This window comes from Yarrowia lipolytica, chromosome 1A (genome assembly GCF_001761485.1).
Source record: "Yarrowia lipolytica chromosome 1A, complete sequence".
In the NCBI taxonomy this organism is placed as follows: Eukaryota; Fungi; Ascomycota; class Dipodascomycetes; order Dipodascales; genus Yarrowia; species Yarrowia lipolytica.
In genome coordinates this window covers 1,907,112-1,922,465 of record NC_090770.1, presented here as the reverse complement: position 1 = coordinate 1,922,465, position 15,354 = coordinate 1,907,112, and the positions used below count along the sequence as shown (strand labels likewise).

The 15,354-nt window shown below is 47.8% G+C and overlaps 6 protein-coding genes and 1 pseudogene across 6 annotated transcripts; 4 read left to right on the top strand and 3 right to left on the bottom strand.

Annotated features, from left to right (window-relative positions):
- Positions 1–448: 448 nt before the first annotated feature.
- On the top strand, positions 449–1,027 carry YALI1_A19220g (uncharacterized protein; the record flags this gene model as incomplete). The annotated part of the gene is made up of 1 exon (XM_068281871.1): positions 449–1,027. One exon carries the CDS (start codon positions 449–451, stop codon positions 1,025–1,027), a length of 579 nt encoding a protein of 192 aa, XP_068137972.1.
- Positions 1,028–1,128: 101 nt separating this feature from the next.
- YALI1_A19214g (uncharacterized protein) lies at positions 1,129–1,980 on the top strand (the record flags this gene model as incomplete). The annotated part of the gene is made up of 1 exon (XM_500204.3): positions 1,129–1,980. One exon carries the CDS (start codon positions 1,129–1,131, stop codon positions 1,978–1,980), a length of 852 nt encoding a protein of 283 aa, XP_500204.3.
- Positions 1,981–2,492: 512 nt separating this feature from the next.
- On the bottom strand, positions 2,493–2,963 carry YALI1_A19195g (uncharacterized protein; the record flags this gene model as incomplete). Its single annotated transcript, XM_068281870.1, has 2 exons — positions 2,493–2,825; positions 2,868–2,963. The coding sequence occupies 2 exons, from the start codon at positions 2,961–2,963 to the stop codon at positions 2,493–2,495; spliced, it is 429 nt and encodes a 142-aa protein (XP_068137971.1).
- A 4,152-nt stretch (positions 2,964–7,115) lies between these two features.
- YALI1_A19152g (Compare to YALI0A18447g, Misc non-coding, no similarity possibly noncoding) lies at positions 7,116–7,292 on the bottom strand (annotated as a pseudogene).
- Positions 7,293–10,187: 2,895 nt separating this feature from the next.
- On the top strand, positions 10,188–10,694 carry YALI1_A19123g (uncharacterized protein; the record flags this gene model as incomplete). The annotated part of the gene is made up of 1 exon (XM_068281869.1): positions 10,188–10,694. One exon carries the CDS (start codon positions 10,188–10,190, stop codon positions 10,692–10,694), a length of 507 nt encoding a protein of 168 aa, XP_068137970.1.
- Positions 10,695–12,344: 1,650 nt separating this feature from the next.
- YALI1_A19096g (uncharacterized protein) lies at positions 12,345–12,932 on the bottom strand (the record flags this gene model as incomplete). Its single annotated transcript, XM_068281868.1, has 2 exons — positions 12,345–12,556; positions 12,602–12,932. The coding sequence occupies 2 exons, from the start codon at positions 12,930–12,932 to the stop codon at positions 12,345–12,347; spliced, it is 543 nt and encodes a 180-aa protein (XP_068137969.1).
- A 373-nt stretch (positions 12,933–13,305) lies between these two features.
- On the top strand, positions 13,306–13,779 carry YALI1_A19089g (uncharacterized protein; the record flags this gene model as incomplete). The annotated part of the gene is made up of 2 exons (XM_068281867.1): positions 13,306–13,510; positions 13,553–13,779. The coding sequence occupies 2 exons, from the start codon at positions 13,306–13,308 to the stop codon at positions 13,777–13,779; spliced, it is 432 nt and encodes a 143-aa protein (XP_068137968.1).
- Between the last annotated feature and the right edge of the window lie 1,575 nt (positions 13,780–15,354).

Here is a 15,354-nt window from a genome sequence, read left to right as displayed (position 1 = left end):
ATTGCTGACTACTCACGCGAAAATTACCCCATTGCGAATCAGAAAAGAGCTGAGTCATCACCACGACGGTGCCAGCCCCATAACTAAGTCAGACCCTGTATTACTGTATTAGTCAGCACTTCCGCCAGAGGTTCTCCTCCTGCCACATGCTGCAGCTGCACGGGATGCACAAGGCAAATATTATCGTGGGTCGCAAAACACAAAGTCTAAACTCTAATCCTAGTCTATATATCAACTCCCTTTACCTGGACGCTGGTACCGACTGACTACAAGTACGACCTTGTACCCACAACATTGACTCTGTCAGCCCATCACATTCGCCCAGATTTGCCACCACATTGCCCGTATCTCCCCCACCACACCGCCCCTGTAGTGCCCACCACGCCGCCTCTGTCGTGCCCACCACTCCACCTCTGTCACCACCACCACCACCCCCTCCAGCGCCACAATGGACAAGAAACGATCAAAGAAGTCGACGCTGACACAGCAACAACGCAACAACAAGCGCCAGAGAGCTAACGCACAGCAATTGGACGTGCTCCGCCACGAGTATCGTCTGTGTGCCACTCCCGACGCTGCCACACGACGTCGAATAAGTGCTCTTATCGATATGACTGAGCGTAGCGTTCAGATTTGGTTCCAGAACACGCGTGCCAAGCAGAAGAAGGCTATGCGCGGTCGGGAATCTCGCGAGGACGACTTTGACGACGGTCTTGCTGATGTCAGCGTGGATGACGTCAGCGTGGATGACGTAAGCATGACGGCTGACGTAATCAACAGTCCTGTTGACGTAATCCACCATCGCACCGACGTTAGCAGTTCCGCAGACATGCTCCACCACTTTGGCGCCGACCTCGTCACAACCCCCATCCAAACTCATTTCAACCACTTGCTCGCAACCCCACCAACCTCTTCCTCGTCGTCGCACGTGACCACGGTTGACTCACCCGCCTCGTCCATCACCGACTTCTCCACCCTCGGACACATGACTCCTAACCTGACCCCCACCACACCGCATCAACGTTGACCCTCCCGCCCATCTTCTTCCCCACCCTTTCGCTGACTATTGGAAATTGGCGCCGACTTTCGCCCCAACTTTCTCTTGCTTACTACCCCAGCACAGACACCATGCTGTATCACATGACCTCGGAGAAGACGCAGTTTCGCATGCAGTTTCCCTTTTCGGCGATTGAGGAAATCCACGTGAGCAGAAACCCCAACGATACTTTCGGAGCTCTTAATCTGACGCTCAATTGCTCACCCAGCTTTTCGATCCAGACCCCAAAGGCTCCAGGAAGATGGGTCGGCTGTCACGACTTTTCCGAGGGCAAACAAGCGAGTAACGTGACTACTCACGTGTGCAACGGTCCCGCAACGGTGTTGCAACAGCAGCTTTCGCGGGTGTTTGCCCTGCGCAGCAACCATGTGAACGGTCACGTGTCACGACGACGGCTCGCGGACGTCATTGGGTCTTCTGACATAATCGGATCTGCTGACGTAATGGGGACTGTCGCCGTCGACACCTCCAACCACATGATCTCCAGTCATGTGGGCGACTTTGAGCTGAGCGTGACCAGCCACTGTGAGCCGTCCCACATGATCGAACCGACGCCGACGCCGACGCCAGTGGCCAACCACCACCATCATCGATCTGCTGACTCAGTCGCTCACGTGACAAACCCTAGTGGCCACGTGACCAACCATAACCACCTGTCCGACCCCGCCGCCAACCTCACATCCACGATTCTCGGAAACGTGACGCCAGGACACACGACACCGGTTCTGGACGACGGGTTCGAGCTCGGTCACGTGACTGACATCAACGACCTCGTCAGTGTTGCGCAATTGTTGCCAAACCACGTGACCGAGGCCGAGCTCGCGAGCAACTGTCACATGATTGCCAACAATGCCTTTACTTTGGATCCGTCTACTCCTCTGAGTCCGTTTTCGGGCACGTTGGATTATCTGGAGTATTACTAATGTCTAACCCGGACGCTTACTAATCTACATTGGTCAACTGACCGTGGTCTCCTGACCGTTTAATTTATTGCCCTAGGCCTATATATCTATATACATTCTTTACTTGATAGTTGGTTGTAGTGTAACAGGTGTGTAGTCTTTATGATCAAAGACAGGTATGTAGTCTTTATGATCAAAGACAGGTATGTTAGTCGTTATTATTATCCAGATTGTTGTTTTGTGGCGGTCAAAAATAGTTATAAACTACTGTACCCTCAAATTTATAACTATTTTCAACATTTTATTCATGTTTTTTTTTTTTTTGCTATTGGCCATTTTTGAATCTCCGTATCCGCAGCGGATAGGCGGGCTACATGTACGATCGATGCACATGCATCTGATCTGCACATGCACGTTACCTGTACATGCACGTTGGCTGCGGGTCGTTAGTTGGTGCGTTTTCCCTCTTTACCAACTCCCAACAGATATAGTTGTAAATGTAGCGGATTTTGTTCTTGATTTCTTACATGTCACTAAAGGGAAAAATAGGGGAAAAGAATGGGAAAAGAATGGGAAAAGAATGGGAAAAGAATGGGAAAAGAATGGGAAAAGAATGGGAAAAGAATGGGAAAAGAATGGGAAAAGAATGGGAAAAAAGAAGAAGAAAAAAAAGAGAGGGATGAACTATTGAAGAGATGAATTGCGCAAGGATTGAGGAGACGTGAGTATGGAGATGGGATTGGCGGAGTATGGAGATGGGATTGGCGGAGTATGGAGATGGGATTGGCGGAGACCGGAGATGGGGTATGGTTTGGGAGGTGGTAACACAAACACAGAGAGATTGGAACTAGACAAGAACAGCTCTCCTGATGTCCGAGATTGACTGTGATTGAGACGTTTTAGGCGACGAGAGTGGCGGTCATGGGCAGATCCTGGGGAGTTGTTTCTGGGTGATTTTTGCAGTCTGTCTCATTCGGTGTGTTGGGTATGGTTACAGGGATCATGTCAGAGAATAACACAGAAGAAAATGGACTGAATAGGTGAGTCTGAGTGTACACGCCTGAGTTGACAAGCCTGAGTGGACAAGACTGAGTGGGTGAATGGTATGTCGTTTTCTATACTGCTAATCACAAGAAATGTTTTGACCACCAATTAGAGGCCGTCAATGACATGGTTCAGTGAGGACTGAAGTCTGTGTCGTTGTGGTCTAGCTTGTGTCAGTTTCAGGGCTGTTTTGGGCAACTGTGACACGGTGTTGCTCTAGTTGTGACATGGCAGGTAGTGTTACCGAAGTTGTGATGGCAGTTGGCTATTCAAATGAAACTCACCAGACCGTGGATGCCGTCAATGCCTGTGCCCAGATACGTTAGTATGTTCACGTTAAACAATCGACTTGGTCTTTTCTACTGAGCCACATGACGACGAGTCGATTCATACGACCTCTTTGTCGAGTCAATTCGCATGTTAAGAGTCCGTGATTATGCCACGTCAGCCCCAAGACACCTCTACACTACTTTCACATGCTCTCACGCTTTTGCTCACATGCTCTGACTCCCTTTACCTAGGTGGTGGCGCGACATGGTTCGATTTCGAGCCTCGTGTCTTCGGCTGGACCCCCACTCTGCTCACATGCTCACAGATGCATGGCGGACGGACTTCATGTTGCAGATCGACTTGGTACCAGTCTCAGTTTAGGGTTGTTTTTGGTTTTGGGCGCGTATCGTGCACCCCAGAGCCATACGGCTGCAGCTGCGGTATGATATTGTACGACTGCTCAAGCATATACGGCTGCTCGTATGCCCATTCTGCAATCCTGCGCGAGTCGTATTCTGTTGGTGCGAGGTTATGCGTCGACGGTTGATATTGGCTGTATGGCTCCCGAGCTGCACCCCAGACTGCCGGCTCGGTGGAGATTTGAGATGCGAGAAGGTTGGAGGATGGAGATTGGGGTTCCGGGCTCTAAAGAGCTCCAGAGTCGGGAAAGAGTGAGCCTGCTGGTCGATGCGGTGGTTGTCAATGCGGTGGTGGCCGATGCGATGGTGGTCGATGCGATGGTCTACGTTGACCTTGGCTACTGCGATTGTTTTCACTAATTCCTTGTTCCGACAAAGTTGGTGGTCCTCCGATAACCCAATTTTTGTGGGGTAGAGGTGCGTTGGACCCGACCTGGTACCGAGGCAGATACGAGGAATCTCTGCCAACCAGCGGGTGACGATACTCCAAGGCGGTTGATTTCAAGTTTTCACAATATGTTTTTAGCATTTCTTACCGACAATGGATTGTGTCGTGTCCACTACACACAATGACTTGTTGAAAATAATGTCACGAATTTAAAACATTCTTTATTGCAAACCTTGTGCAACATGCAAGGTTGGATGTTATCAGTTTGGATATTTTGGCCGATTTTCTTGTTGATAGTTTTTGTCGATATTTTCGTGCAAATATTTCACACAATATTTCGGACAATATTTTGGTCTCACATTTCGGCCCAATATTCTCGGAAAGGGGTCGGTCGGGAAATTATTGCGGGGAAGGCATAAGAAAAAAAATCGCGTGATCATCGGGTCACGTGATAGTGGGATCGGGAGGCGCTGGATAGGACTGCACTGGGGTCCTACAGTTGAATTGGTTCGGCTAGAACTTTTGCACACGGTTGTTATTATGGGATGTGGCGGTTGGATTCAAGGAGGGGTTTTTTAAATATTTTTTTTTTAAAAAATAGAAAAAAAAAAAAAAAAAAAAAAAAAAAAAAAAAAAAAAAAAAAGAAAAAAAAAACATATCGATCCGCCATCAAAAAGTTGCAATATGAGAACGTGGCTGAGTGGCTGGGGACCTCAAGGGTTCTTTTCTTGTTGAATAACGGCAGTTTTGTGTTTGATTTGGGGGTGGAATGATGAGAACGGCTGGATTCTGCGCAAAAAACTGAGTTATTTTAGAGATATGATTCTAAAGGGATAGAAGTTGACAGATATTCACGCCAACGGCTTCAATCGGACATTTTGGCCAAGTTCTAGACATTCTGTCTGACTTTTGGATTCATTTGGAGTCACTTTGAGTCATGTCTGGAGTATCGTACATACCTACAGGATGTACATACTGTACCAGTAATACGATTGGGTTGAGGTGTAAAGTGTATGAAAAATAGGACCATTTGTTTATATATTTGAAATATCAGGAGAAAGACAATGACGAGAATGGTTCTTTTTTTCCCACGATGTCTCTATCGTTCACAATTTGCAGTTATTTTCATTTTTTTTTCATACTAATTCTTTTGGGTATGAAACTTTAAAAAGGAGATTGTTGTTTTTTTGTCCTCTTTTTCTTTTCTTTTCTGTTTTTTTTTTTTTTTTTTTTTTTTTTCGTTTTTACTCATTTCCCCAACTGCTCTGGAAATGCACACAATACGCCTCCCGCAACTCTCGTAAACATGACTCGTGCACGTCTGGATGCTGGTGTCACAGATCTGCGGTGGCGGAAAATTGCCAGCTTTCGGGGCTTTTGGTGGTTGCTGATTGGCTCATGGTTTAGAGATTTATTTTCGAATTGGAGAAAAGAAAAAAGAGCAAAATCAGGCAAAAGACAGCAAAAATCAGACAAAAATCAGACGAAACAGAACAAAAATCAGACAAAACAGAACAAAAATTAGACAAAACAGAACAAAAATTAGACAAAAATCAGACAAAAAAAAAAGGGTGCTGACGGACTTCAAACATGGATCTAAAACCCCATGGGGATACAGTATTATCGTAAACTACCGGTAATATGGAAATTACACCCGACAGGAATAAAGACATTTCAACGGGAGTAAATATACTCGTTCAATACAATGTTAAATATAATATTCAATCACACAGATAGGGATGACGATAAAACAAGTCACACGACCCTCATACACCTCTCAGGACCCGTGTGGCACGTGATCCGGCCCAATTGACCGTTCTGATGTGTTGTGAATACGGCGAAAATGTGTCGACAAAAAAATGTCGTTTGCCACATAACGATTTCGCTCAGCTGATGCTCATGCAGGGACGCAATGCGGTGCATCTGGTCAAGGTTTAATTTGAATAGGGAGTGGGAGGGATATTGAGGTCTTGGGGTTCTCGTATGAAGGTGATATTGGTGCCCGTAAACTCCCCATCACGTGACAATTCCAATGCTTCTACTTTTGTTTCTGTAGCACCAAAACTCGTCAAAGTAGACGCGCTTTTTCTCTCACGCGCGTCAGCCAAAATACAGCTGTACGCACACCCCCACTCCAATATTGAGAGCACTAAACGTGATACCCCGCACTGGAGAAGCGGAGATGGTAAGTTGTGCGATGGAATGGGTCACGGGAATTCGAGGAGATCACGTGATTTTTGGGTGGGTCAGGATAGGGTGAAATTCGTGGTTGATTTTCCTTAGAATTAATTTTTTTTAAAAAAAACTGAAAAAGTTTTAAAAAAGGTGAAATTGTATTTGAAAAAAAAAAAATTGAGAATAGTAGTAATAGAATAATAATAATAAAAAAAATTAAAAAAAGGGTGAAATGGATTTCCTTACAAGTAGAACCAATTTTTTGTCTCCGTATATCCAATCATGAGCGTCTCCGGTTCTGGAGTGAAAATTCGTCTGGACTGCTCCAGGACTGCTCTAGGACTGCTTCAACTTCAACTTCAGCAATCCCGGTCAGGCTGGTCTGTCCTCTGATCTGATGAGCCACCGTCAACCTGAGTCCTATCTACGTACAGTCCATTGATGTGTCTGATGAGCTAGCGGCTGTTGTCAGGAAATACCTCTCCGTCTTCTGACCACCTTCCGACCTTTGCCGACATGTTTATCATTCTTGCACGTGGTGTCTTGACGCGGTGTCTGGACGCGGTGTCTGGACCGCATCTCACCTGGGGGTAATGAGGGCTGACAACTGTTTTCGCGACAAACACTTACTAACTTGCTTGGAGGACTCATCTCAGCATTTGACCATCGCCTTCACCGCTGTCTCCATCAATTCCATTCCACCAAATAGCAGCTGATTGCACTTTTGAGCGTTGAAGTGGACCCAGTCTAGTCCCGGGGTCAAGAAGTCTGGTTGAGCAACTATACTTTTGTGACTTTTCGCAATAATTACTTTTCGCAATTGTTCTCGCAATTGTCGCTTTGCGCAGCAGGTTCAATCTCAATAGATCCATACTGTGCCTTCACTACCCCGTTTCCAAACGGCTAGAATGGATTCACAAGGTAGGCCATTCAACACTGGTTCCGCCGAGTTGACTGGAATGGAACTGGTTCTGTGACGATCAGAGGAGACCAAGTGTTTTTCACAATATAATGGTGTGCAGTAACCATCAGCCATCTCTTCCTCTTCCAATCGCTCTATAGAAGTGCGTGGTTGTTTTTCCGTCAGTTGAATCCTTTGGTGGCATCCTAGGGGACCCCCTGTCGGTCTGCTCACCGTACAGTCACAGTGGCCGGCCCTGTTGATCTGGTCGGCAGCAGCGAGACCGGCGGGACCAGGGCCAATCATGGCAACGGTCCTACAAGTTGACTGTCGCTCGACAAACTCGATGGATATGGGCTGTTCTGGGCAGCGTCGAACCTCCTCGGAGTATGTTCAAATCACCAGTTGGTTCGGAAGAAAGACGAGGTTCGATTTTAGATCATTTTACTGGCACCATTATTACTCGAACCATCATACCGTTCTCGAGTTGGATGCCGAGTACAGCTGTCTTCCTCCGAATGCGGACTAGCCCGAATGGCCAGACAAATTGGAGGTTGAGAGACGTGAGTTGAGCGTCGTGAGATTGATCGAGAGAGACCTGCTCGAAGAACAAGCGCAGCCCGGTGCCTAGAAGGTCTATGCAGTGTCGATAGAACCAGAGAATGTCGATAGAATGTTGATGGAACAATGCCACAAGATGATACAACTTTGAAGCTAGATGGAATATCCATTGTTTCCGTGTTGTCTACTGGCTATTCTCCTTACTTGGGCCCCAGCTAGTTTCCGACCGAGACTCCAACTGACTTAATAACACTGACCATCTTGTCGAGTCCGAAACCACCTGAGAACAGAAACGCTTCAGAAAAAAACACCTCCGAACAGAAACACCTCCGAACAGAAACACCTCCGAACAGAAACACCTCCGAAAAGAAACAACTCCGAACAGAAACATCTCAGAACAGAAACCACCCGGAGGTTGGCAACACCACACCACGCAATTTGGTCATGTCAGTGCGAAATCCGAGTGGAGTGGTGTTTGCAGAAATGAGAAGTAAGCCATCCCAACTAACTCCCAACTACCAATTCCCACAGTCAAACTACCTTCTCAGGCTTTCCAACACACCCAACTAACTCTCAACTAACTCCCAACTATTACTATATTGGCGGATACCGTCTGTGGACCAGCCACACTCGCCACGGCCACAATCGCCACAGCCAACCGCCCACAATCTCGTCGACGTAACTTTCCGGACTCTTGTGAACCCTTTTTGAGGTGCCAATAATATCTGCAACATTGACCCTGGCAAATAATAAGTGTCGATAATATTGTTGATATTGAGATGAGTGGGCTGGTGGTGGAGATGGCGGTGGGCCAGATCACGTGAAGGGCGGAGGAGCCGTTCTTGGAGTTGAGGTGGTCATTATCCGAATGATTTGAGTCATATCACAATGGCAACAAGCACTTGACGATCAGACACTTGACATCCACCCAAACTACTTGATAACCAAAACCATCGTAGTCCCCAGCCCTGATAACGCCAGTGCTGATAAGGATGGGACTGTGCGGTTAACCTCCCGAGATTAGCCGCCTCTATCGCTGATCTGTGGCTGCATCGTTGGCTTCTCGTCGTTCTTCTTTCCGGCAATGACCACGTATAGAAGCAGAGGCAGCCAAAAGAGACACATTGTTGCCAAAGACACACTATTCAAGCACACACGTGAACAACCACATGTGAGAGACAGTAATCACGTGTGGATGTGGTTTCTCGAGCCTGGGGTGGGTCCGTTAGACCGGTAGTTCTCCATTGGTCCGTAGATTAGTAGAGCAAGATGGTGGCCCTGATGGTGCTCGCACAGTACTCCTGGTGGTCCGATTATGTGCTTGCCCAGTTGTCCTGGTGCTCCTGGTGCAGTGCTTCGAAGCTCATCTTGATCAACTCCTCCATCATCGTCGATCAGAGGCTGTGTGGAAGGGAGATTTATTGAGCAGAAAGCAACCCGAAAGCGGCGCAGATGTACCGGCATTGTTTGAGTGTCACCGACGAAAAGAGCGATTAGAATCTGGACTTGAACTGGAGATGAATCGCGATACAAAAGTCTGTCTTCTTTCTTTTTCTCCACTCGAGATTCCCTAGTCCACCTCTCTCCAGCTGCCAAAATCACCATTCCAACCCAGATTTGAGAAGCTCTGTCGATGGCGTTTCCTGTTCAGACATCAGCCTGGGTACCGCTTCAAGGCCCCGTCTTGCAATGAGGGAGAGAGTGAGAAGATGGAGGAGTGGATGAGTGGATGAGGTCGTCGTCATCAACTACACCAAAGAAACCACCCAAGCTCTCTGGAGTTGTCAAGTTGCAGTAGCAGAGTGACAACACACGAAACTGAGAGTGATCAACACCGACTCAAGTAGAATCGAATAGAGTCCAGTAGAAAAGAGCTGGATTGACAGTCTACTGGAACGAACCCGAAACCGGAATTGAAGACCCGGAACGTCCATTTGGCAATCTACCCATCCCAAAACAAAACACAAGATGGACAAAGTCGAGCTAGGCACTATTTGGGTCGGTGCGATGCTTGGAATCCTTGAATTGAAGTCAGCGGCGGTCATTGCCGCTGTCAGTGGCTTTCACCTACAATCTACCGCCTTCAATGTTCCGCCTTCAATCTACTGCCTTCGATCTACCACCCTTCATCCTAGTCAGCAAGTCTGCTAATATCCACTCACTTCACTCAATTCACTTTACGATAATGTCAAGCCAACACCAACTAACGTCACATTATCTCCACTGTCATTTTTGTCTTGTTTTCGCTATTCTTCATCTCCAGTTGGGTTTTTGTCAACGCTCTATCTGCTCCTCAAGTCCAAGAGTGCAAACTCCTGATAAATCTCTGCGACTGGTGCGAACAACCCCTGAGCAACCTCTGTGGACAACCCCTGAGCACCCCCTGCGACTGGAGTAGGGACATAGGGTCAGACCAACTCCGAAAGTACGATACTGTAGCAATTTCTCTCCCGTCTATGTCGACGGGTGATGAGATGGTGTGGCGTTAGAGCACTGATATCTACTGTCTATGGTCTAGTCCATAGCCTACACTCAACTACAACAGAAACTAGAATACGCCCGACGCCCTATTTCCATAAGAGCCAATGGAACTACATTGTCATTGGCCTGGACCAGGTTCAGCTGAAACGAGAGTTTGTCGGGGTCCTTAGCTATCCTGTTCTGAAATCGGTGATTCTGAGAACGGAGACTTCTAAGAATGGTTCAGTCGGTCGAATTACTAGCATTCAACAGTCTCAACAATGTTTAACCGATTATCTACAATCATTACATTACATACTGTACAGTATTTCACATTCACCAGCATCGTTTGACCAGATGACTACACCACCAGATTCCGACTCCTCACCAAATCACGGCAACTTGGCACCTCGAAATGATGACGTTAAGATTCATTTGAAGGTCACTCCACCAAATATCAGTCCAAGTTCCCGTCACCAATCTGTCCCCAGACTAGTTTCAACCAGCTACCTGTGACATGACTTCTACTGCCACAACCTTCTCAACGGCCACATCCACTGCCACATCTTCTTAACTGCCAATTGTCTCCGCCCTGCTTCCTCATCCGGCCACCTTCGGAGTCCGTTGCACAAACTCAGTGTTCGCAAGCGTTTGAGAAGCGGTGATTTACAGCGGAAGAGCGACCTGGCAAGAGCCGGTCTTACTGATTCCGACAACCACTTGCTGTCCATATCACGAAGGCTGTACCCTGTGTTGGTCACTCCTTACACTCCCATCCACCTCTTTACACTTCCCAAACCCCTGTCAGCACCCTGTTTCATGTCGCTCCGGATCGGCGCCAACGTCACAGATCGGCTATCTGCGCATGCTCCACACGAGCAGGTTTCACGCCAGTGTCAGAGCTTGAGCCGGATTTGCACCTGCTCAACGCAGGGAAGCGTGGGGCTGTCCAAACCTCTCTCCATTGGCGGTGTGGCGGTCATCTCGTCCCACCTCCTCCATTGGCTACGGCTACTGTGGTTCCCTGATTATCTATACAATCTCCATTCTCCATCCAAAGCCAGCCACCATCCCGCTCTCCACCTCCATCCTGCCGATCATACCCCGGATCAACATTAGCTCGAGAGCCGCGTGCTAGTGCGAGACGTACATATCGACAGATGTCGTGGATGCAACGGGGAGACAAGAGAAAGACATGTGGCCGGAATCGGAACCTGCAGCTATGCAACTAGAGACCCTGGCTTGAGGAGCTTCTCAGACCCTGTGAAGCTTTGTTGGGACCGGGGGCATGAGACTGGTGGAACGTCGCCGGGTATCCCTGGATGGGGCTACGCTGGCTCCGAATGCAATCTGAGATTGGCTCTCGGAATGACTCGTCTCAGATCGGCCAAGGCATATCTCGGAGATGGCCGACATTGGTCAGCCGTGGGTCATGGTGCGGGATACGGGATACGGGATACGGGGGGATGTGGTGGAATCGAACTAGCGGTAGGAGCACGACTGTATTGGAGGAACTGGACTGCTGGGGTACTGCTTGTACTACTGGACTACGGGGCTGTATTGTACTGGATGTTGTACCATGTACTGAACTACCGGTAGGGCTGCTACTTGATGCCGCTATTAGTGCGGACATTGGTGCCTTGAACGCTAGTCAGTGAGGATCTTCCCCATGTTGGCGAACTGGTGCTACGAGAAACAACGAACCAGCTAGGGACCGGGGATTATTCAGGGGCTTTATTGATGGGGGTTGCGGCAAAGGTAGAGACTCCTAATAAGTGTTACTACTGAGTAGTTGGTACGGGTTTGCGAGACGGGTTCGAGTCAGAAAAGACGAGATGAAGGTCTGGTCTGAGGATCTGGATTCTGACAAAAAAAAGATCAGCTGACTCGAGAATCTGATTCTAGAGATGTAATTCCCCCAGCACCATGGCTAAACATCCAGGAGTGGCCAATAATTCGAGTGTGAGAGGTTCGGGTCGTAATCTGACATTCGGGTCATAAATCTGGGCTAGGAGGCTCGTTCTTATCTCAACAGAATCACCACAGCGGCTCTAGCGGCTGAAATTTTCTTCAATATCAACCACCTCCCCACAGCACAGTAACCGCGCGGCAACATCGCGCCTACTCTCTGCCCTCAACTCCGCAATCACCCCACCTCTGTCCACATTATGTCACCCGATAATATGTCCCGGACCCTCGTCCCAGACAATACAAGTATGTAGGGGAAAGGGTTTGGTTGCGGCCGATATTACGGTCACGCACCGACGGCTCCCTACAGTTGCCATGTGAGACAGCGCAAGATGGAAGGACCTGGCGAGATAGCAGATACCACAAAGGTGGAATAATTATCAAGCTTGTGAGACAGTCATAGACTGAGACTGACTCGAACTATGGCTGTCAGACTCGACTGGCTTAATTCTCACTGGCTTTTATTGTTCGTTGGTGTCTTGTCTGCGCCCAGCTGTCAAAGTCAGATGAGAGTTGGTCTGGCGTATCTATGAGCCGCGGTGAGTCTGGGCAGTGAGTATGTGGGTAGGGATTCATCAATTGCACTGTCTGACAAGATTTCATTACAGGCCCAAGCTCGAGAAGGTACCCAAGCTCGAGCAGGTACCCAAGCACGAGCAGGTAACCAAGCACGAACAGTACCCAAGCACGAACAGTACCCAAGCACGAACAGTACCCAAGCAACGAAACAGTACCCCACACGAACAGTACCCAAGCACGAACAGTACCCAAGCACGAACAGTACATACCCAAGCATGAACAGGTACCAAGTTCGAACATTGCTCTTCACTCACTCCACTCTCAATGATCGTCTCCCGCTCCACCACCTCAGGGTTACAGTTTGATTGCCTATCGGCAACTTTGACGAGTTTCTCTCCACTGACAGGGTTGTTATCGTCGACGAGATACGAGGATAACGGGTGTTGCGAAGCGGTAGTTTTGGAGCAAGTCCGACCGGTCCGGTTATTCCCAGTCTCAGTTGGGTGGGAAAACTGCCCGTTTTCAGCCATAATTCCCGCATTTCTCCGCCAAACTCCGATTGGCTGTTATCTTGCATGGATAACGCAGTCATGGGGCGGGACAACGGAAGTAGGGCGAGACAGAACGATTGAATGAGACAATGGAAAAAAACATAAACACCAGCCAAGAGAGGACAAAAAAGAAGACGGAGAGGACAAAATATCTTTTTTCTTGTTCCAAGGCTTTATATCCTCGATCTACAGACGTACCGTACACTCCTCGTACCTACACTGCTTGTATCTGCACTACTGTACTTGTCAATCTACTCAGACGATTCAGACAACTCAGACAGTTATCAGCCAAACGTGAGAGATTCGGTAGTTGCAACTGATGAAAAGTTCGCACAGTGGTTCAACTCCCCCTGACAGTTCTGCCAGTCAGACAACTTCGTCAGCTCCTTCACCCAGACAAACTCCGTTCAACACCGTTCAACACCGTTCAACACCGTCCGCCAGTCAATTCCTTGCGCCTCCTCCAGTCAATTCCATTCACCTCCTCCATCTCCACACCCATCCATAAAGACGAACCCTTGCACGCTGTTTCACCTTGTTCTTATACCCCGAGCCAAATGTGAAACCTCATGTAATTTCGCCAATGTGCATTAGGAGGGCTGGAGGGGTCACGTGATTGAGTGTAATGTGAGACACCACGTGGGTCGATGCGGAGGTGGAGATGGTGGGGTTATGAGTGGGTTTGGAGTGGGTTGTAGTGGTGGGATGTGATGGTAGAAGTGATGGTAGAAGTGATGATGTACTTTGTTGGGATCATTAACCAAGTTTGGATATAGTTAGGAGTATAGAGGGATGAAAGTGGTACCTCATTAAAATTTCAAAGTAAAGTCAAGTGTGTGTAGTTGAAAGATTTTGAATGCTGAAGGAGAGCCATTTTTGTTCGAATGTGACCACTTGTGACTTGGCCAAACCGCGAAAAGGAACATGCACTTCCAACCATGTGTACTTATAGTATCGCTATTTCAGGGGGATTAGCTAATCACTGACAAAACTGACGTTAACACCATGACCCACAAACGAGACAAACTCCAATTCAATGAGTAGTGGTCAGATTTTGACAGAAGAAGCGGCAAGCTATTACAATCTCGACATTGATTACTATTTTCAACTCTTTACTTCTTTCACTACGTTCCAATGGCTTCATTTTAGTCCATACAGCATCCATATTGTCTCCTCCTCCCCTTTCTTCCCTCTCTGTCTGTTAGTAGCAACGCCTGAAACATACACTCTTCAACATTCTCTCGGAAATACCCTCCATGAACTGTCAAAAAAATAGGGACTTAATTCTGATACCAGTCGCAGAGTATTGGCGTTCGTCTCGCTGAGACTGGCGAGCCCTAAGATTTTTTGAGACCTTTTTTTAATATGACGACATTGACTACGATACTTGTAAAGATATATGGAGTAATATTGAATACTGATATCTCCTCAATAATCGCACAGGTCCCTTTAGTTTGTTCAATGGCAGGATTGACAATGTTATTGGATAATAGAAATATTGAGAAGTCAGTGGTAAGTTACAGAGTCTGAATCCACAAAACCACCTATGGAAACGGCTATCTGAAACTACCCCATCAGGGAAAGATAAAAGAAGCCCTGGCTTGATACATTCAACCAAGTTCCATCAACAGATTGAATCAAATCCATACTTCACATCCACTTTATCAATCTATGATCCACCAAAGTCACCCAGTGTCATCATCAGTCATGTTCCAGCATCCTCACTCACAGCAGAGGGTAGGTGAGAGGTGTGTAGCAACCCAAGCAGGATAAAGAAAGCAGGAGTTCATCAACCACGGATTGAGAATTTGACATCAAGCCTGTCTCATATTGCCAACACAGCTTATTACTCCATCCACCGCCCCCCCCTACCGAGCCCAGCAAACGTCTGTTGAAAATGGGTTGTCAATGATGAACCTCAAATCACCAAGGAATACCCAAAAGTCTTCAGTTCCCCAGACCTTTACCATCACCACACCCAAGCATAACATCTTGTTCCTGAATAGCTAGAATCTCGGCGTAGAGGTACGGCGGTAATCAGAAGAGCCTTGGCTGGAACAAACACGTGATGCTAGAGTGCAGTAGGAAGGTCTGATCACATGATTCGCCAACACCAGCCACATTGCGCCATCCATCTC